General features: G+C 48.5%; 7 protein-coding genes across 7 annotated transcripts, besides 2 other annotated features; all 7 read right to left on the bottom strand.

Annotated features, from left to right (window-relative positions):
• Nucleotides 1–420: 420 nt before the first annotated feature.
• Nucleotides 421–1093, bottom strand: FPSE_09449 (uncharacterized protein; the record flags this gene model as incomplete). The annotated part of the gene is made up of 2 exons (XM_009262566.1): nt 421–984; nt 1040–1093. 2 exons carry the CDS (start codon nt 1091–1093, stop codon nt 421–423), a joined length of 618 nt encoding a protein of 205 aa, XP_009260841.1.
• A 1437-nt stretch (nt 1094–2530) lies between these two features.
• FPSE_09450 (uncharacterized protein) lies at nt 2531–5164 on the bottom strand (the record flags this gene model as incomplete). The annotated part of the gene is made up of 1 exon (XM_009262567.1): nt 2531–5164. The coding sequence occupies one exon, from the start codon at nt 5162–5164 to the stop codon at nt 2531–2533; it is 2634 nt and encodes an 877-aa protein (XP_009260842.1).
• A 1775-nt stretch (nt 5165–6939) lies between these two features.
• On the bottom strand, nt 6940–7465 carry FPSE_09451 (uncharacterized protein; the record flags this gene model as incomplete). Its single annotated transcript, XM_009262568.1, has 2 exons — nt 6940–7331; nt 7387–7465. 2 exons carry the CDS (start codon nt 7463–7465, stop codon nt 6940–6942), a joined length of 471 nt encoding a protein of 156 aa, XP_009260843.1.
• Nucleotides 7466–8836: 1371 nt separating this feature from the next.
• Nucleotides 8837–10385, bottom strand: FPSE_09452 (uncharacterized protein; the record flags this gene model as incomplete). Its single annotated transcript, XM_009262569.1, has 6 exons — nt 8837–9332; nt 9381–9476; nt 9530–9906; nt 9960–10033; nt 10084–10137; nt 10190–10385. The coding sequence occupies 6 exons, from the start codon at nt 10383–10385 to the stop codon at nt 8837–8839; spliced, it is 1293 nt and encodes a 430-aa protein (XP_009260844.1).
• Nucleotides 10386–11635: 1250 nt separating this feature from the next.
• Nucleotides 11636–11660: a repeat region.
• A 798-nt stretch (nt 11661–12458) lies between these two features.
• FPSE_09453 (uncharacterized protein) lies at nt 12459–13718 on the bottom strand (the record flags this gene model as incomplete). Its single annotated transcript, XM_009262570.1, has 1 exon — nt 12459–13718. The coding sequence occupies one exon, from the start codon at nt 13716–13718 to the stop codon at nt 12459–12461; it is 1260 nt and encodes a 419-aa protein (XP_009260845.1).
• Nucleotides 13719–14462: 744 nt separating this feature from the next.
• FPSE_09454 (uncharacterized protein) lies at nt 14463–15749 on the bottom strand (the record flags this gene model as incomplete). The annotated part of the gene is made up of 3 exons (XM_009262571.1): nt 14463–15219; nt 15269–15583; nt 15646–15749. The coding sequence occupies 3 exons, from the start codon at nt 15747–15749 to the stop codon at nt 14463–14465; spliced, it is 1176 nt and encodes a 391-aa protein (XP_009260846.1).
• Nucleotides 15750–16189: 440 nt separating this feature from the next.
• FPSE_09455 (uncharacterized protein) lies at nt 16190–20035 on the bottom strand (the record flags this gene model as incomplete). Its single annotated transcript, XM_009262572.1, has 3 exons — nt 16190–16862; nt 16918–19917; nt 19986–20035. The coding sequence occupies 3 exons, from the start codon at nt 20033–20035 to the stop codon at nt 16190–16192; spliced, it is 3723 nt and encodes a 1240-aa protein (XP_009260847.1).
• Nucleotides 20036–20190: 155 nt separating this feature from the next.
• Nucleotides 20191–20221: a microsatellite.
• Nucleotides 20222–20605: the final 384 nt, after the last annotated feature.

Here is a 20605-nt window from a genome sequence, read left to right on the forward strand (position 1 = left end):
GAAAGACAAAGATACATCATCAACATTGTATCATGTTGGTCATGAGTCCGTATAGATTCTTGCATAAAATGGAAAACATGTTCTAGGAGATTTCATAATGCATTAAGCCGCCTTTCCTTGCGGCGTTCGTAAAGATCTCTTGGCAGCTTGTGTTCCTGACGTGGTGATAAGGACTAGGGTCCCTGGCGCGAGTCGTGATGCGTTGTGTTCGGGCATCCATCCGGAAACAAGCGACAAACCGTAGAGCTTGCGAACTACCATCTGGCGGTGATTGGGCTGGGGTATTGTAGTATTCAGGCATGTATGTAAGTGGAGAGCTGGATAACGCCTGAAAAGGCGGTATCCACGGGTGTGTGTTGTTGGTCTGGTCCGTGCTTGCTGGCAGTCAAGTCAAGTCAAGCGCAGCAGCCGTGCTTCAGCTTAGACGTAGACACGGCGAGAGTGAGGACGGCTACGGCTGCTGTGACGAGAGCCAGAGCGGGAGTGGCTTCGGTGGCTGTGACGGCTGGAGTGGTAGGATCGGCGAGAAGAGTGGGTGCGGTCGTAGGCGCTCATATGTCCACCGTGCAAGAAAGCGACGACTGAGGTGATGGCAAAGAAGATGATGTTCATGATGCCAAAGGCCCAGCAGGCCTTGAGCATGGAGCAGGGCTTGTTGTTGACGAGGTCGTAGCTGGGTCCGATGACACGAACGTTGCCAGCAGAGACGTCCCAGTCATCTGAACGGCGGATGCTGACGCAGTCGGTGTTTTGGACGTAGCGGAGGTAGTAGACGGCAGCGATAAAGGCGCCGAAGAAGAGGGCATCGACAAATGCGACAAAGTGGGCGTTTGTCGAGGAGCGGTGGTAGCTGAAGAGGGTGAAGATTGCCCAGGCGAGAGCGAGAACCGAGACGATGAAGAGGATGAGGATGGAATCGGGTGTCAGAGCGTTTTGCTTGACGAATCCATCAACGAACCAGGCGAGCATGCCCATACACGGGATCTAATTGAGGGAGTTAATTTAGGTGGTTATAAAAATAAAGTGGTGGTTTACTAACCAGAGTGATGATCTGAAGGACCCGGAAGAAGACAAAGAACATTGCGAAGAGCATCTTGGCGGTTGGTGGCTTTGCAGCTCGATGTAATGTTGTGTGTCGCACAAAAGTCGATGTCTAAAATGTAACGGTTGATGTTGCGCCGGCCAAAGCGATACCGTATAAGAAAGTCGATGAATAACGTGCGCGCAGTGACTTTGTATATATATAAGTGACGCTGTTATAGTCAGTGACTAAAATGAGTGATGATGATGAGGAAAAAAGAAGGGATCAAGCAGTGAGAGGGAGGAAAGAAGCTGAGGGTGTGTGGGAAGAAAGGCCTGGTTTTGTAGCAAAGTTTGGATCAAGCTATTCGAAACTTGGTGTCAAGATTTCCTTGGTTTGGACATGATTTGAACAAGTCTTGAACTACTGCAAGATGCAATGCATTCGATTCGAATGAGGTGGTTGGTGCTTTGGAAATAGATGGCGCAGGACCACGGGGACCCCTGCGAGAATGGCCTGTACACCCCTGTAGCTTCAGCGTGTTAAGCTAGTGGTTGGTTGGGCTCTGCTTAGGTCTCTAGGTGCTAAGGTAGGTCTGCTTTTTGGGGCCTTGGGCTCATCTTGTTGGGTTTATGCATGTTCATACCGTGATGTATCGAGGTTGAAACTGGAGATGATAGGTTATGCATTTATCGTCATACTCGTCAGTGTAAATTGAATATATCATCTCCCCAGATTATATCTACAGAGTTCCATGTCTTGACGGTGATGCCGAAATTGGCAACATGACGTCGACCTGCACTAGCGATGCAAGCACTCTACAAATCATCAACATGTCAGACAACTAACATCAATCGAGGCAATTGAATCCCAGATCAAGGCACCTTTTGATTCTCTATTTAGCCAGGAAGCCCATTATAAGGCCAAGACGATAATTCTAGACCGTTTGTTGCAACGTCACAAGAATTCAAGAGGTTGGTCAGCAGAACCAGAGACCTCCAAAACCAAAAGAGGTAAAAACACTCACAAAACAAGTTGGCTGGGAGAGTGAAAGACGACAATAATTGCATCTAAAACGAGACGACCCCGCTAAATGATTCACTAAAGTCGTTGACTAGACCCTTGGGCATGACAACCCCTGGCTAAATAGACGTACTAAAGTAGGTATCTACAGCATTCGTCGGTGGCTGGTAAAAGTCTTGCAGATGCATGCACAGGCAAGATCCATCTGCACTCAGGAACATGATCCCAAACTTGCATAAAGGCGGCTAGAATACATGTTTCAGACCTGAATAATACAGTGGTATTCGCCTATAAATCTTCCTATTTCGGCAGATCCGCATCGCAGCAGCACATCAATGGAGCCCTGTTTACGGGGGATATCCACAGACAGCGTTAACGCGGTGGCTGGGGTCCAAGTTAAAGACAGAGATCAACAGGTACCATCTATCGTCCATATCTGTAATGGTATTTAGCAAGTTTCACTCTTCGTCTAACCTTAGCAATGAACTAAGTATACAGGTAATCCGTCACTACTGGACTCTCGTTCTGTCGGTCTCTCCGAGTCCTCTTCTCTTTGAACCCTGGACGAAAACCTCTGCTCAAGTCCGTGTCTGTGTCCGTGCTGATGGATCCACTCGTCTCCGTGCTCCGGCCTCCGACCGCTTGTTCCGTGTTCATCTGTATCGGCAGGTCAAGGTCGTTAATGAGATCCAAAGCAACCTCGTCATCATCAACATATTCATCATCCTCTTCTTTTCTGTCGGTCTCTTCTGTCCAGCAATAAGACGTTTCATGTGCTCCTTCTCCAATGTTTTCGTTCGGCCCCCTTTTCCATGGTGGTATCTTCACTCCTTCGAGCCTTGGACTCAAGTGATATTCGACTTTGTCACTGTACTGCACCCTCTCATCATCTACAGATACAGAAGCCAGTGACTGGAGGATGCCATATATAATTATCCAACGACTGCGTCGTGCTGTCGCTGGACTCATGTTCCCGATATCATCGGCCTTTTCAAAGCACTCGAATGCCTGAACGAGGCTGTTGGTAACGAATCCGTTATCCATCTCATTTTTGTTGTAGCTTTCAGCGTAGGCGAGTCGTATCCTCTTCTCCAGCGCATATATGTAGTCGGTTCGCTTCTTGGAGAAGTTTCTTCGAGATGAGTCTATCGACCCAGGCAATAAAGGATATGGGTGAGGAATGTGCGGGAAACAATATTTCTTGTCAAACTCGATGAGCATATCTGCTATCGGCAAGTGGTCCGTGTCCGATGTGAGGGCTCTGTTAGTTGTTTTGGACGCCAGCGTCAACGTACTCCTTGATCGGAGTTCCAACGTGCCCCAGACAATGTCTCGGTCCACCAGGCAGTCATACAGCGCACCAAAGTCTTTTTGTAGCTTCATCGCTAGTGTCCGACTTAGCCATCTCTCGTGTTCAGCGGTATCAGCTGATTGATTGTCTTGTTGCGCTGATGACACGGGAGGCCAAGATCCGTACTCGCCCTCGAAATGCTGCAGAAACATTTCCTTCAATCTACCAATCGCCTTCATCTCTGAGACAGTTTCCGGGGTGAACATGTATATGTCCTGAAACCTGAAGCTAGCAAGACGATCCTCAGCAGCCTGCACGCGGTCTTGCATCTCCTTGTTGGCCCTGTCCATCAATTTCCTCGTGCTTGGGGAGATCTTTTTAAAGTCCTTGCTCTTCTGCACAACATCGTACATGCCCACGCAATGCGTGAAGCACTCTCTCCAACCTTCTTCCCACCTAACATCAGGCTCTTCAGCCCACATGAGCAGCGATACTGCCATCAAAGGGCTATTTCGAACATCGTCCAGATCGCGGTTGTATATATAGCGTACTATCTGGCTGACATTGTCGTTGTTTGGGGGCATGTAGCTGTCAAGTCGGACATGAAGGTCGGATAAAGCTTCGTGCAAGGATAGACCTACAAGTGAAGCATTCAGAAGTAATGCAAAAAAGTTGCGCGTAGTAATCTGGTGACGCAGCTGGTCGATACTCTTGGCGTTTTGCGGAGGTGGAAAATGCATCTTGTACAGTACTTGTCCTCCCACATCCCCTAAGCTGGTACGTCCCGATGTAGGGGGTGTTAGTAGACCTGCTTGAAGGTCTTGCCCAAGCTTTGCCTCATAAGATTCAGCTCGAGGTGAAGGCGGTGGGTTCGCCTGTCCTTCGAGTGAACCTTGGTTCAGAAGGTAAATCAGATACCGGCTGTTGGTCGCCTCGATGATATAAGAAGATATGCGCATCGTGGGTAAGCTTTGGCCATTGCGTCCGAGATAGATCAAAACATCTCCATTGGGATCCCATAGCTCGGGGTCTTTTCGCATTTTGTTCCACTTGGTAATGGGTTTTCCTCCTCCACACCAACGCCTCATTTGGGGTGCAGACACAGGAGGCGCCTGAGGTATCGGCGGTAACTTGGTAGTTGGTGGTGGACCAGCGAGGGGTATGTTGCATGAGATTTGGGATCTTGGTGACGGTGAAAGAAGATACTGAGACGGTATCGATGAAGATACCGATGGTAAACGTGATGATTCTGTTGGTGCTGTAGATTGTATATCCCAACCACGACTCTCAGTAGGATCAGGAATGATTCTGGGTTGTAAAGTATCAACGCTTGGTCGACTGGAATCATCATCGTCTTCTAATGGTTCCTCCTCCTTTTCTTTCTTGCGAAAAGTAAAAGTCTTTGCAATAGTCTTCCTCACATCGTCGCTTCGCTTGTCAATTATTGATCGCAGTCCACTCTTCTCAATGGTGCTGTATTCTTCTGGCATGGTAGCTCTCCTTGATCTACCGTGGACCCAATCCTCTGTTGGCGAAGTAAGTTGATGGCTCAGATACGCATCCCTATTCCAATCAGGTGCCGTCATTGGGTTTCCTCTTCCCTGGAATTCACCCCTATTTCCCATTGGCATGGTGGCATATTGTGGCATTGGTGGAGGATATCGAGGTGACGATGTGAATGGGCTGCTCGGTGGGTATGAGGTGTCGACGTATATGCTTTCACCACTTGAAGATGTAGCGGCTACCGATTGAGCTCTTCCATGCTTGGCTGGGTCTTTGATCTTTGCTTGTGTTGTTTTCTTGCGCGCATATGCGCTTCGTGCTGACATGGTTTATGGACAGGTATGTTTGTTACTTGTAAGCAAGTAGCTGTGTAGTAACAACCAGGATAGATAAAAGACAATGATCCAATATTCCTAAGGTGATTCGAGCGGCGTTGAGAGAGCTAATATATAATAAAGGAGATTCACTACTGCACTCGATGGTGTGTAGACTTGCAGGAAGCTGCCGCGTGGCAAGCAGGGCAGTTGAAATGATATATAAGAGCTGCCAGATGACAAGACTGACAGGGAGGCGTAAACTAAGCAGTAGTAATCAGACTACCGGTACGCTCCCCGGAAAAGACGTAAGTTGAAGAGCACGAAAGCAGCATTAATCCCGTCGAGGCGAGACTCACGTCCCTTCTCTTACAGGGGACGGCCGCAGAGCCGCGGTATAACGCTGCGGATTGACTGATAACGCCCGCAGGTCTTGGAGTTTAGCTAGGGCTGATGTGCTCAGGCTTTCCTAGCGTAAAGGCAGTTTTGATGGGGGGCTTTACTCGTCTCGGTACCTGGTATCCGGAGCCAGAGTGACGAGAGGTTGATGGTAGTTCAATGGTATAAGCTGTGATGTGACAAGAGAGCATTGGTGATTAAGGGACTAGATTTACTATAACAACATGTAAACAATTCGAGTAAACGCCACTAGATAAAACAATTCATGCATCTGTGACATATCATTTAATAAAAAAAAGCATTTACAACTCTCATAACGGCTTGCTATTCCGTGTCCATTCATCCTATCCCATGGCCTCCTTGGCATCCGGGTAGGTCTGTGCAACTGATAAGCATCCATGCCAGTTAACCCCAGCACAACGAACCATATGGCTGATAGAGATAAACCCACGCTGTAAGCTCACTCGTCCAGTTCGATCCATGTGCTGCTAAGCTGCGGGCTGCTCTATTGGGTTTAATTGACCTACCTTAGTAGACACTTATAAGAGGAAAGTCACATCGCTTGAACGGGGGATTTGGTGACAGGTTGATCATTCTTTCGTTGCTTTTTCTATTTTGACTACTTCCGTTAGGCAGCTTGATAAGAAGATAAGCCAACCAAATATGGCAGTCAGCTCTTGATTAAATCATTAATTCATGTTTGTAATGGGGCCGACAAACGGATCGTCCAGGGTTCAATGTTGATTGACTCCATATCCCCCGCGTTGACAAGGCCCTTTTGGTGTTTATTTATCAGATGACAGATGGAGCGCTCGAATGCAATGTTGAATGCGGAACAGGACCGTGATGTACTGATAACCAAAAGATGGCTCCAAATGCCTGAGTACTATGTACATTTCTACAATGACGCACCCGGCTTTGGAAAAGAATGACGCGAAGTCAAGAAATGGTGGCTTACTTTTCCATCGCGGTCTGCAACCATTACGGAGCATATTGGTGGTAAGACTTTAAGCCACGACATGCACCGATTTTAAGGTTGCAGGCACTTCAATTGGCTGAAACAATCTTGATGGTGTTGAGTTGCTCTCGGCAATGGAAAGTAATCGCAACCGGTAATAAGAATGAATCATACAGCAAGGATTGTAGGGTCACAGTCGCATTGTCGTTTGAACCAATATAACATTAATACAGCGTGGTATAATACAAAAAGGGTAGACCTGTAACGGGCACTTCTGACAGAAGGGTATCTTGCAGCCGTTTCCATGACGTGACATGACATGACGGTAAAAAGGAAAAGCCAACCAATAAACAAAAAACTCCGCCGTCATTCCTTTTCCTCCTCAGGTCGACATCATTTTCATTACGTCTCCAATGAATTATTATCTGATTTAAGCACCGTAGGTGTGGCCGGGCTTGGTATCAGCGTGAGCAGTGTGGCCACGGCCTCGCATGAAAGCAAGAGCCTCCATGATGGTCAAGCCAGTAAAGATGGCCCAGATGAAGTAACCGAATGCAACGGCAGCCTGGGTGGCTTGGCATCGGGTGTTTCCATGGCAGTGAGGAACACCGATGTGAGCAGCGACAGCGGTAGCTCCGGCAAACCAGAAGAGTGAGGTAAGGGCGAGGATGCCGAGAGCGACCATGTTGTGGTAGATACGAGGAGCAAAGAGAGGCGTCAAGGCGAGATAGAGGAGCATGAGGATGGACCAGACGGCACAGAAGAGCAAGAAGGCGAAGGAGGCAGGCGAGTTGGTCCACCAGCCATCGGTGAAGTCAACCACTAAAGATTTGTTAGTATATACCCATGTAGAGTAGAAAGTGTCAGGACGACTTACTGTAAGCTGTGAGGCCTAGCTCAATAATGAGAAAGACTGCCAGAACGGCATGGACAATGGTGATGATTCCCATCGACATGATGATGGTATTATTGTTGTGTGTAGTAGTGGGTGTTGGGTATAAGGTTTGTCAAGGTAGAGGCGATGGAGGCCAAAGAGCTATGGGTCGTTGAACAGAAAGAGAGAGGAAAAGGGTCCAGCAGGGGGGGGGAAGATATAAGTAGATATAAAATTTTAATAATTCACGGCAGCGTCGGAAAAGATGATGACAGTGACTTTTTGTCTCTTGTCTTGTCTTTCGTCTCTCTGCAAAGAGAACAATGACGGGACAGCGTCAGTCATGTGGCTCAGCCCATCAGGGAACCGCTGTACCCTCCCTTGGCCTGCTAGCTGGAGCTACTACGGAGAATAATCGAGGCCAGTTAATGGGGACTACGTCAGTTATCCGGCAGTCAATCAACCCAAGACCCAAGCCAAGCGCGAAGCTTTCCCCAAGCGAGGCATAACCCAGAGGTCCAGGCCAATTAGAGAGGGTTCATGTCTCGAGATCTGCGCTGACGACGACCTTGAGTGGCTGCCGATTTCCTGCTTTCAGTGCTCGAGGGCGTCTAGAGGGCGTTGCACGAATGACGTGGTCGAGGCCCAAAACATCTGATGTTTGGAGGGATGAATTACTTATGGGTGATGTCATGTTGTGGCTGCAACCACTCTCTCTACACAGCCACACGAAACATGCCGAATACGAACACCAAGCATTCCTTCTTGTCCTCAAAGCGCTTCTAGTTCTGGGCAGACACTTACAAGTCATCACCACTGTTCACTATTTCAACACAGACAACAGCCCACTAAACATGAAAATATCTCCATGACATGACGCGACGACTCTTCAACAGTCTAGAGAATTTAATCCAGTCTAGTCTAGGCTAGTCCAACCTTGACTAGGTAATGCAATCTCGTCGTTTTCTCGGCCCCATCCGAATCACTACCGATCACTGATCATCACAAGTATTTCTCTGATCTGCACTACCATGTTTATGCTTGGCTGATGCTATGCCCAGAAATAACTATACTAGACCTTGGCTCGGCAACTGAAACCCGGCATCTCAAGACAATCTCATTCACTCACGCATTCATTGTCCATGTCAACCGAATTCATCATGTCTTGACAAACAGTCTCAGAAAACCATTACGCAAACCACTCTTGGCAAGGCAGTCACCTTCGCTTGGCCTAACGGCCTAGAGACCCTGACGTCCAGACATGTTTCCGTCTTGGCTGTTCCGTTTCAAACCGCCAAGTTGACGCGCAAGTCATTGGCCCACCATCATCTTCATTCATCAACCATGCTACATGTGTGGGGTTTGACATTCAACACAAATAGCAACAAAAAAATCATTCATTATCGTTAATCGACAAAGTTGTCGTCTATTCTAAATCACCCTTGCCCTCCCATCAAGCCATGTCCTCAACCTTATTGGGCGGCATGTAACTTTCCCGGGGTCCGTATACGACCGTAACAGTCGTCGTCTGCACAATCGCCAGCTCCTCATCATCACTGCCATCCTTGCACGTATTCCATGTTTGCGTTTCCACTGCCGCGCAGCCAAATTTCTTAATCGACTTTTCTCTCCGCAGTTGCTTGATCGTTTCGTCTCTCTCCTCATCAGGCGTAAAGACTGTGACTTCTGTCCTCACCGGTTGCGCCCTGGCAATGGTTTTGAGATCAAATCCGGGATCTACAGTCGGGCTATCGGGTTGCCCTCTCCTCGATTTAGATTTTCCCCCGAAAGTTTCTATTGTTTGGAAAGGATGCTTTCTCGTCCCTTTGCTGCTCTCGATGCCGTTGGATGATACTCGCACGCCAATAATTGTTGGTGCGACGCGATAAAAGAAGCAACGGAGAGTCGTCAGTGATGCGCAGATAATCAGAAGGTTCGCTTCGATAAAACTGTTAAAGGGTCAGCCATTGTTCTTCCAAAAACCAGACTCTACTTACACCCAGACTATCGCGCCGGAAATGATCCAACTGACGTCGAGAGCGCCAAAAATCGGAACCAGGAGTACTAGTCGTATTACTGAAGTCACAAGTGTTCTATGACAAGTTGTCAGCACATATTCGATCATGCTTGTCCCCGCATCACTTACGCAGAACCGATGGCAAACAGTACAACGAGGCCAGCCTTTTGCCGCCGAGGTATCCGCGAGCGCAGAACCATTGGCAACGGCATTATCAGGAGGATAAGGTCTGACAAGATCCCAAGACCTGCGGTACAGATATACACCGCCGGTCTGTTCACACATGTCCCCTCAAGCATCGTGTGGTCCCAGCTCTTCGCAAACGGGGCGCAACCAAAAAGGATAACGAGCATGATGGCCAGGTTATAGCCTGCAACGAGGAAGAGAACTCCGCATACACTCCACCGCCACCATCGCTCAGGTGAAAGCTTGCGGTAAAACAGCGCCAGCGCCATCTTGGAGAAGGCGGTACATACTGCATACAGGATCGGAATGACGAAGGAAAGCTTAAGTATTTTATGTCAGCAAAGTCAAAGAAGGGTGAGTGTGTATTCTTTACCTGGTTTCCTGTGTTGAACTTGGCGAGTGGGATCTCCCATGTATGCACGCCTGTTATACCAAGGAAAAATCCCTCTACTCCTGGTCAGTCTAAGTTGCAAGTCGAACAGCTGGTGACAACTTACGAAGTGCGACAACTTGCACACCAATGGAAAAAATCCATCCTATTATAAGACATGCTGCTTCGTCTCAGCACACGATACAACTCATAAGAGTAGATGAAATCCTTACCTGTCTCCAACTCTAGCTTGCGTAAGATCCATACTTTTACATATAGATATTGGAGAACGAAAAAGAAAGCAAGGCCCATGCCCACACTTGAAGCCACATAGGCTTCCGTCTCATGGCGTCTCTGGGGGTGTTTAAAGTTGACCACATAGCCCTCGGGAGGTGGGATAGCGACCGGGACGCCGTTAATAACGGGCATGACGGCTTCGATGGCCAGCGAGGCAGTCAGGGGTATCTTGTTGTAAGGTCGAAGAAGGCTCAAATCCCTGATGGTGCGTTCACGAAAAGAATAAAAGAGAGTTTATACGCAAGTATATGTCGTTGGTCTAGCCCGCTCTGATTGGTGAATGAGTGTCGAGAAAGGAGGTTGTCAAGAAGAAAGTAGATAGAATGTTACAGGTTCACAGCATGCCTCGATCTCAGATCGGATTGTATAAAAAATAAACAGTAAATGGTATCACAACAAGTATCAACCAGGCGCAAACAATACGCTAAAGAGAAAATAATAACAGAATAGAATAATAGAAAAGAAACAGAGAGATATAAGCCAAGTCAGTCAATGACCAAGAAAGGGTGGAAAGTGAAGGCGTAAGATGCGACATTTAGGCTTCTTTAAACATGAAAGCTCAAACCAGCACAACCCATATAACGCCCCGACCAGTTCCTTTCGAAACAACGGCCTCCATTCGGCCAAACCGTTTATGTTCGCTCCACCAAACCGACCCAGAGATTTGCAGACTCGGGCCACCTGACGATCTGAGACGGTGCTGGAGAAGGCTCGCGGCACTGAATTCCGGAATGTAAACTCAAGTGTTTAAAACAGAATAAACAGGCGCCTAGGCCGGATCAAGGAGACGATTAGATCCACTGGAGAACGATCCATGGTACGGATGGTCTACCCGGAAGTAGACTTGGGAAACAAACTAAGGTAGGGCATGAACTATTTTTGATGTGCCTGCCGGAGTGTAGTTGAGGGGAGAAGTGAAGGGAAGAAGTTACATGTTGCCCCTATAGAACACAGCAAAGATTTATCAACAAGGTTCAGTATATAGTACTAGAGTGGTCGAGGCAATAGACAGCCAGACTCAAAGTTGAGTGGTTTCACAACAGACTAACGACATTCATAACACCGGACGACAAGCCAAGTTGACTATCGTTCGACAACTGCCTTCCAACAGCCGACAGACTAAAACCAGTAGCGCAGGGCTGAAGAACCTTCTGGCGGGGACACTTGATGCTCAGTTCGCAGCAGCTTATTCAAGTTTCCAACTGTCGTTGTTTCAACTAGAGTCTCCCGTAATGCAATGTAAATCTATCCTGCCCTAGTCCAGACAAATGCGATTGGCTCAGCTGAACTTCGAACCTAGATATGGAGTTGTCGAGTCATGAATCTTTGATGCGATTGGTAGATCATTTTTAATTTAGCGAAAAATACACGGACGGGAATTGAATAATTAATATATATTTTTAATATCAAAGATGGAGCGTGCTCCCTTTTTTTTTCGTTTTCTATCCTTAATTCCCTCTCTTTCTCTGAGTCAAGTAATAGCAAGACTTGCTCTTCATGCATAATAGACACTATTTTCATTTCGGCTCCGCTACAAGATTGTTTTGGCTAACCTCGATAAAGTCATTCTTCCCCGAGACAACTACTCCGCGAAACATGCACCAATTTCCACCAGCAAGTTTCATAGGGAAGCTACTCCCGTATTTCCGGATCTGCAGTTCTAGCTTCTGAGGTTGATGGAGTAGATGACGAGTTCGATGTCCCATTCGATTGTGTAGCCACTACTGCATACGGTGAAAGTTGTCAAAGCAAAGGTAGCCGAATAGCCTTCCAATAGTATAGGGTAATATATCTATAAATAATGACAAGACCTAAAAGTAACGGTCACGGCGTTGAAAATTTGTACTACTGAATGCGATGAACTCACAATTGCTATACGGCTGCAATTGAGGTTGTTGTTGCGAGAATTATTAAGTACTTCATTGTGGTTGAGAATTGCTCCATCAACCAGTAGTCCATTCATAACATTCACTATTTTTTCCTATAAGAATCTACGTTAATAAGAACAAATAAACTAAAAAGCCCTGCGTTACTTTTCCGGGACTTGTGTATGTGACCGTTTCATTTTGAACGTGGCAATATATCATACCGTTAAACGTTCAACTCAAATCCACAACGTTACAACGTCAACCTGTCACAGAGGCTGTTAAAACTCAATCTCAACGCTTTTATATAAAATCTAACTTTCTTCTTTCTACTTCAACTCTACAGCTTGATGCCAAAGCAGTTGGCGTAATAAGTAACTGTTGCGCTCCAATCCGAGAAAACTCCAACAACACCAATTTCACGGAAAACGTCCAGCAACTTGAAAACATCACCGTCGTTGTTCACGATCTTGGCAATGGTTGAGTAGTAGTAGTCACCGTTGGTAGCGGCGTTCTTCAGAGGAGGAGATCGCTCCAGACTCCAGGTGACAATCTTGAGCCCCAGCTCCTTGGCCTTCTTTGCATACGCGCTGGGCACAATCTTACCGTCCTTTCCAGGCTGGACGAGATAAGGCAGAGGAGGTGCAATGTAGCGCACTCCGTCTTGGGCGTAGCGAGTGAGGTTGGCCACGGCCGTCTTGAAAGTCTCGGGTGTGTCGCCCGTCTCGTCGAGGTACATGGCCTGGCGAGCAAACTCAGGCTCGGCCTCGAGCCAGTACAGAAGATCATCGTACAGGAAGCTCTGGAGGTACACGTCGCTTGGCTTGACTCCAGCCTCCTTGTGCTCGTCGATGAGCTGCTGCGCGTACTTTTTCTGGGTATAATCGCCTTGGAATGGCATCTTAACCTCGGGCGTCTTGAGCTCAGGAGTGTGCTTCAAGCCGAGTCGCTTGACAAGCTGGAGGTGCTCCTTGTGGCTCAGGACAGTGCCGCAAGTAGAGTACAAATCAGTTCGCCAGCCGGGCGTGCCCTCGAGGAAGTCGGCCGCGTTGGTAGCAGTGGCATTGAAGCCCTCCATCTTGGCGCACAGAGTCTTGTACTCCTTCAAGGTGATGTCGCTGGTGCAGCACTTTGCTGACGCAGGCTTACCATCCTTGGCAGGCTTGAAGGGCTGGGTGCACTTCTTGTTGAGCTCGGGAATCGTGACGATGTTGGTCGTGTAGTGAAGATCGCACTGAGAGTGTCGGCAGACCAACTCGCGGTCCTTGGTGAAAGCAACATCGCACTCAAGGATTCCAGCACCCATACGAGCACCAGCCAGGTTGGACTCGAGAGAGTGTTCGGGGATCTGGAGAGTGGCACCACCACGGTGAGCAATTGACCACTCAGAAGACTTCTGAGGCTTCTCGGAGCATGACTGGAGCTTCTTCTTCAGAGACCCTTCGTCCATGTCATTGACGAGGTAGTAAGGTCGAGGGCCGAGCTCAATCTGCTTGATGGGCTTCACAGTCTTGAACAATTCCTTGTCACCATACTTGGGTGCGGCCGCGGCAGGGCTCACAACCACAAGACCAGCAACGAGAGGAGTTGAGAAACGCATCGTGGGCAGGGCAAGTCAATCAATTGAAGTGAGGGAAACCGAAAAGACACCAACAAGGCTTGGCAAGAATCAAGGAATCGCAGCAGCAATTGACTCAAAGGCTGGACAAGGGACAGAAACTTCACAACAACACCTGGGAATCAGCAGGCTTTATGGATAGACAGCTTCACAACGATCCCCGACTCGATAAGCCTATCTGGGAAACCTGCTAGGATGACGTCTAGGATCCCCAGGAACATGTTCGTTCTAGCAGTAGGCGCAGTTCCAACATGCACTTGTTTACTAGCTCTTGGTGTTGTTTATCGGACTGGAAGTACCAAATTGAGAAATCACATCGTCGATCGCAGCACTTGCAGGCCAGCTGCTACATAAGCACAGGGTTTTTGGCGTCGGTGAATGGTCAATCCATGCAAGACAACCATCTTGACAAGCACGTGTGGAGGAGATGTGGGTGTTGTTGGAGCTGTAAGTTCAGAACATCCCTTGGTAGCGTTGCACTTGACGGTTCAGCTAGTTCAAAGCGTGTCTAGTCCAGAGCTTATGATTTGCCGAACCAAGCTTAATCCGACCCTTGTCCAAATCCATGCATGAGAGAGTACATAGTACCCTGGTGAACTCAAGAACTGAACTTGGTGACGGTGTTGAAAATCAATTGTTCAATTGAAAGACTGCATTTCATGCATGTGTTTGCATGGATAGTCCAATGCGCCATACTAATTGCTTTGTAACCCGTAAATGTTGCAATCAAAGCTCGTCCTTGACTTGACCACCTTCCCGAATCTTGCGAACTTCCTCGGTTGTCGTCAGAAAGTGCTCAAAATCAGGCGCATCTTCCCCAATGCCCCAAGCAAATACGCCTCCAAGTTTGAGTTGCGGCACAATACGTTCGAATTTGGTCTGGATGCTCCTCGTCGTGTCAAACGACCACCACCGAAGCTCTTGCTCGTCCCAATAATAGTAACTTCCATCGACATCGTACTTGCCATCAGATCGCGCTCGACTAAACGATTGGGCTACATCCTTGGGAACCTCGTCGTGCCAGCTGAAGCCACCAGTCTTGCCCAAATCAGCCCCGGTCTCCGGATCCTCGAGGATGGGTGTACGGCAACCGACAGGTTTTGCTGGATTGCACTTCTCGGTCATGAACCATTTGACATAATACCCGAGGCCTAAATTGACACTGCTAGGAGACGCACCGCGGTCGATATATCGTTGAATAGCTTCTTGAGAGTTCTCAACACCGCTATGGTGCACAGTGGTGTTATCACGGCGGTTCATCAAGTCGTAGGTCATGATATTGAGGAAGTTGACCTCTTTCATGATTCTAGGGACAGTGTCGGTTGTAAACGCCATCAAATCGCCCTCCTTGCCCGGGACAGCCGCAGACAGGATTTTCTCAGGGCCAAGGGCAGCACGTAGCTCTTGGAGGAGGGAGACAAAAGCCTCGATCTCCCACTCACGCTCAGAATTAGGAATCTCCTTGTAATCGTCACGATTTCCGCTATTCTCATTCAGTACATCTTCAGTAAAATCGCCAGACCGCTGCTTACCCTGGGTATTCCCAGTCAACATCGATGCCATCAGCCTCTGTTGCTGCTACCATGTCCGCAACTTGGCGTGCCCATCGTTTCCTTGAGAAATCGGTCCTGGCAGCTTCTTCAAAGCCTTGAGTGTCGCCCCATCCACCAATAGCTACCATCACCTTGGTGTGCTGAGGAACACGGGCGCGGACATCTGAGACGGAGGTAAACATTGGGTAGTCATCGGGCTGCTCATCAACGTTGAAGAATTCAGAACGCATAAAAGCGATGATGACGTGAGAAACATCTTCAAATTTCTCTTTGGCTGGGACGACATCGTGTTGACTGGGGGGTATCATGCTGTGGTCAGTGGTAATGTTCAGTTTTGATATAAAGCATAAACATACCCAGTAAGGTACATGATGCAGCGAAATGGCTCCGCGCTGGACGATGCAGTTGCCATCGCCAAAAGAGCAAGAAGCCAAGCGAAAGACGTTTTCAAGAAATGCATTTTGGGCTATGTCTTGTTACTTGGATGATGTTGAAAAGTTCACGTTGAGAGTTGCTGAATGGAGCGGTGATTAAGTGACGTTTAGGTGCACCTGCATCTGCGGGTCAGGTTGGCAGCCACGATAACTGTAACAACCCGCCGCCTTGCAGCGCAACATGGCGGAAGTAAATACAAAAAAATAATGGCCTTTAGAATTTATAGGTATTTCTTTTGAATTAATGTATATTTATTGGTCATCTCTTGGAAGACATACCAAGCCATTGCGCCGTCTTTGTATCCATCCTGTCTAGTAACATATGCCGAAAGACGCCCCCATAATCTAGTCTACACTCCATGGCAGCTAAAACTGCATCAAAACGCTAGACCTTCCAATCATTTAAACAAATAACAATGTCCCGCGGTATCGTGTTCGTCTCATGTTCATCATCCAATGTTCCGAATCAAATAAGCTCCCGGCTCTTAAGAATCTGACTGAGTTCCTTCAACTGCACTGGCTTGGCAAGAAACAAGTCCAGCCCGTTGGCATATGCGTCGTCCTGCGCATCCTTCGAGGCGAGACCAGAGATGGCCACTATTTGTCTCCGTGGTAGACTTGACTCTTTCTCAAATAACCGAATTAGTCGTGTTGCCTCGAAGCCGTCCATTACTGGCATCGAAATATCCATCAAGACGCATTTATACGTCCCTCCCTTGGCTTTGTATGACTCCACAGCTTGCTGCCCGTTTGATGCACAGTCATACACTACGCCCAATTTCTTCATATACGTCTGAAGGATCTTCATATTAATGGCGTTGTCTTCCACCAGGAGGAATCGGGGTTCTGGTGGTGAAGGGGCCGGTCGTATGGCTGGCGTTGATGGTGACGGGGTCCAGGACTCGTCTTCATCCGTCCGCGCCCGTTTCTTTTGGGGTGAAAACTTAGGAGCAAGGTCAAAGTACCCAGCGTTCTTATTATCAAGTCCATCTTCAGATGAGCTTGGTTCCACTGCCGGCATCGTTGGTGGCTCATCAAGTGTTGTGAAAACACTGGCACGGTCAGCAGCTGTTGATTGCAGCTTAGTCCAGCGCCTGAAGCAAAGCACAAAGGCTTTTGCTAGTTTCCTTGGCCCTACACTATAGCAACCGTCAGGTTAGTGATAGAGAGAACCAGGATGGCATGTACACTTACGGGCGAGATATGAAACTGAACAGCCCCCAATTTAACCTGTGACGCGACCTGTGGAACTGGTCGAGCTGGCGAGCAACTGCGGCGCTGCGACACACCACGACTACCGGGGACGATAGTTCGCCTCGGGGCTGGTTTGCTATCATCTCTAACTGAGTCTCGTCGCATAGAATCAGGTCCGGGTAAAAGCTTTCGTTTCCAAGGGGGCCGACAACGTCCATTTGCAACCAGTCTCGACAAACCTTCTCCAATGAGCTATACTCGTCGAACTCTGCGGAGCCCCAGCGTTGACTCTCTGAACTCCCGCGACATGACGGAAACCCGTTAATAGAGACGCGTAGGCGGGAGAGCTCGATGATCTGTGATTTGAATTCGTCGCGCTCGGAAGCTGTCTCGGTCGACTCTGGGCTAGCAATTTGCAGTGGAAGCTTCACAGTGACACGGGTTCCTGTGCCTACTTTGCTTTGAATGTGGATAGAGCCGCCAAGAGCTCTCACAAACTTTCGCACAAGACTGAGCCCAAGTCCGGCACCCGAAGAGTGGACATTTTCTTGAGAAAATGGGGAGAATATGCGGTGGTTGAGATAATCTTGTCCAATGCCACTCCCCGTATCCATGATTTCGATATGGACAACTCTGTCTCTCGGTCTTCCCTGACCTGGGGAGTCTTGGTATGCTTTGACTTTGACAAAACCCTGTGTGGTGTATTTGAGAGCGTTGCCACAAAGGTTAAGTATTATTCGCCGTAATGCGCCTGATTCAACATGGAAGGCCCAGTCTACATTTGGATCAATTTCCAATATCACAAGTACTTTGTTGAGATTGACTCCATTGCTGGGCCTTTGGTTTCCTGCCTTGCTACCTTCTGCCAAGTCCATGCCGTCGAGGCGGGCATATGGACCACGGCTGAGCTCTTCCTCGGAGCTACGGTCGCCCAGCAGCGAGACGGATTGTTGCTGATAGGTGTGGCCTGCGTGGATACATTCCACGACTTCTTCCACCAGCATGTCCACATCAAGATTTGAGGATATTCGCATCATACCATCCGCTGGCGAACTCTTCTTATTAGCTTGCGTTCCACGCCTTGGAGGCATGCCCAGACTAAGCGGTTGCTCGTTAGGTATTCTAGCAAAGTTGTTGATCCTCGTCCAATCAAGCAAGTGATTGATCGTGTCCAACAACGTCCGTCCACAAACCTCGAGTGAGCGCAGCACATCTCCTTGGAAAACATCCAGTGAAGTGTCACGCAAAAGCTCCGCACACAGCACAATTCCATGTAGTGGAGAGCGGAGCTCGTGAGATAATGAGCTGAGTAAAGACGTGGTGGCGAGTGACACAATAGCGCCCTCCATCATTATAACATCAGCCATGATGACCGTATTGAACGCCGTAAGATAGCTCAGCTCCCCTTGGACTGTGAAAATGCGAGTCGGCGTCATGGTGTAAACAAAACACCCTGAAAACCAGCGCTGACGGTTCGAGTCCCAGAGAGGTACAAAGGCGACACTGCGTGCCCCTGGGAAAAGATCACGAATGGCCATGCCTTCGTTTCTTCGTGAAAATGGGTCCCTTGCGCCTCGAGCTTTTCTGTTCTCCCCAGCGGGTTCTTCTTCCAGATCTCGAGCTTTGTATTCTTGAAAAGCGGCCATTGCGGAGTCCTCGCTGGTAGGGTCACTGGAGGCCATAACTCCTTGACTGTCAAAATTGAAGATCTTACCCTTCGGGTATCGGCGGAGTAGCCTCTGGAGTTGCCGTTCAGGGACTATTTGACTGCGCCCTGCTGGTGCTTCACCGTTTATACTCGATGACATGGAAGTCGAAAAGCCTAGAATAGGGCACGGGGCACCCTTTGCTTGGGGGTCGCCGGAGCTTCTGGGCGATGAGACAGAGACATGACCTCGACTTGTTGATGAAGAGGATGACGAAGACGAAGAGCGTTCGTGAGCCTGGGATTCGCGCCGGACCGAGCCAGATCGAACTCTACCAGCGAAAGTGCCCACACTTGCATCCAAAAACAGAACCCCCTCAACCTCTATCGACTCTCTGAGGATATTAGCAGCTTTGGAGAATATGTGTTTTAACTGACTCTGTTGCGATTCTTCTCCCGAAGCGTCTGGATGGAGTTGCCTCTCTGTAGGACGAGGGGGGCTTGCGGATCTCTTTTCCATGGGACTTTCGAGAATAAAAGTGTCTGGTGTTGCCATTTGTTCCGAGCTTCCAACAGATGAAGCATGCTCACGTCGATTCTGTAATTTTTGCTGAGTCTGATTAAGTGCCCCTTCTTCTGTACCAGCATCGGTGTCGAACGCGTGAGTGAAACTGGACCGCCAGCCAGACATTGTGGCCTTTCCTTCGACGTAACTTCCTAGGCCACGTACCATACGCTCCCCAGGTCGTCGTCCATCTCCAGATCGTGTTAGTTCCATCTGGCCCAGGATAGATGCCGAGATATCTCTCATAATTTGAATGGATGCTTCATCGAATGAGTCTCGTGGTTTATTGTCTAAAATGCAGAATACACCAATGTTGATCCCTCTAGGTGTTGTAATAGGAACACCTGCATAGAAGCGGTGCTCAGGCCGTGTTTTATAATACCATGTATGTCGAAACTCTTCACTTGTAGCGAGGTCGCTTACAACCCGGATAGGAGATTCTGAAGATGCTGTTATTTGTATCATGTCGTCAAGCTCCGGGGGACCCAATACAACGTCACAAATACCGTAACCCCGAGGTATTGAGGTTCCGCAAAGCCAAAGACTGTCGGGACCAGAAACTGGGAGGGTGCAGTGAGCTGATATGGGCATTGCTGGAGTAGCCTCTGCGATGACATGCTGGTTCTGGCAGTCGAACAGGGAGATCATGGCACGGGTGGCACCAAGCCTCAAAAGAGCGACTTGTGCCAAAGCTGTCATGGCAGGATCCGAGCATGGTCGCAATGAAGCAGGAGGAATGAGATTTGTGACATCATTGCGTACCGAGTTAGCAACAAGGATAGAGTCGTATCTGAAAGCTGGTCAGACGCTACAGGCTACGGAGGATAGAGAGCTTCATGATTAGCAATGCGTACGTACTTGAATGTCTCTCGCTCTCGAGTCGCCTCGGATACCTTGTTGCCCGTCATGATGGGACACTAGGCTTGTACGTGCACATGCGCGCACAACACATACAAGCTGATGGAATGTCTCGTCAACGTTTAGTTTATATGTGTTCAGGAACAAGGCCGTTGAAAATAGTGGCCTGGCAGAATTCCTCAACCAGACCAACCTTGGATCGGAAGGACTGGCTGGACTGGACTGGACTGGTCTGGGCAGGCTACTTAAGGATGGACGGATTAGAGAGTCCACAGGCTCCCACCCGTATGGATATGTTCCGGAGCTACCTGTTGCCACCCCGCCCTGTCCCAGCCTGTAGGAGGTGCTGCAGTCACTAAAAAGCATGCTACAGTGGAGCTTTCCGTTAGTACCTAGCAAGGAGATCTACCACATAAAAAGACGGGAGATCGATCGATGGACTTTATCTAAAACTCCATTCTCATTGCATGGGCTTTTTTACTGAGTCAGACAGCGCATTTATTTGTACGGCTACTAACCTGTAGAGAATTTCTAGTTTGTGCAAAAAAGCAAGATTCATGCATTGTGCATATCAGCTGCCAATATTCGAGAGTCATTGACGGTACAGTCAACTCTTATGG

The sequence above is a fragment of the Fusarium pseudograminearum genome, chromosome 4 (genome assembly GCF_000303195.2).
Source record: "Fusarium pseudograminearum CS3096 chromosome 4, whole genome shotgun sequence".
Taxonomy (NCBI): domain Eukaryota; kingdom Fungi; phylum Ascomycota; class Sordariomycetes; order Hypocreales; family Nectriaceae; genus Fusarium; species Fusarium pseudograminearum.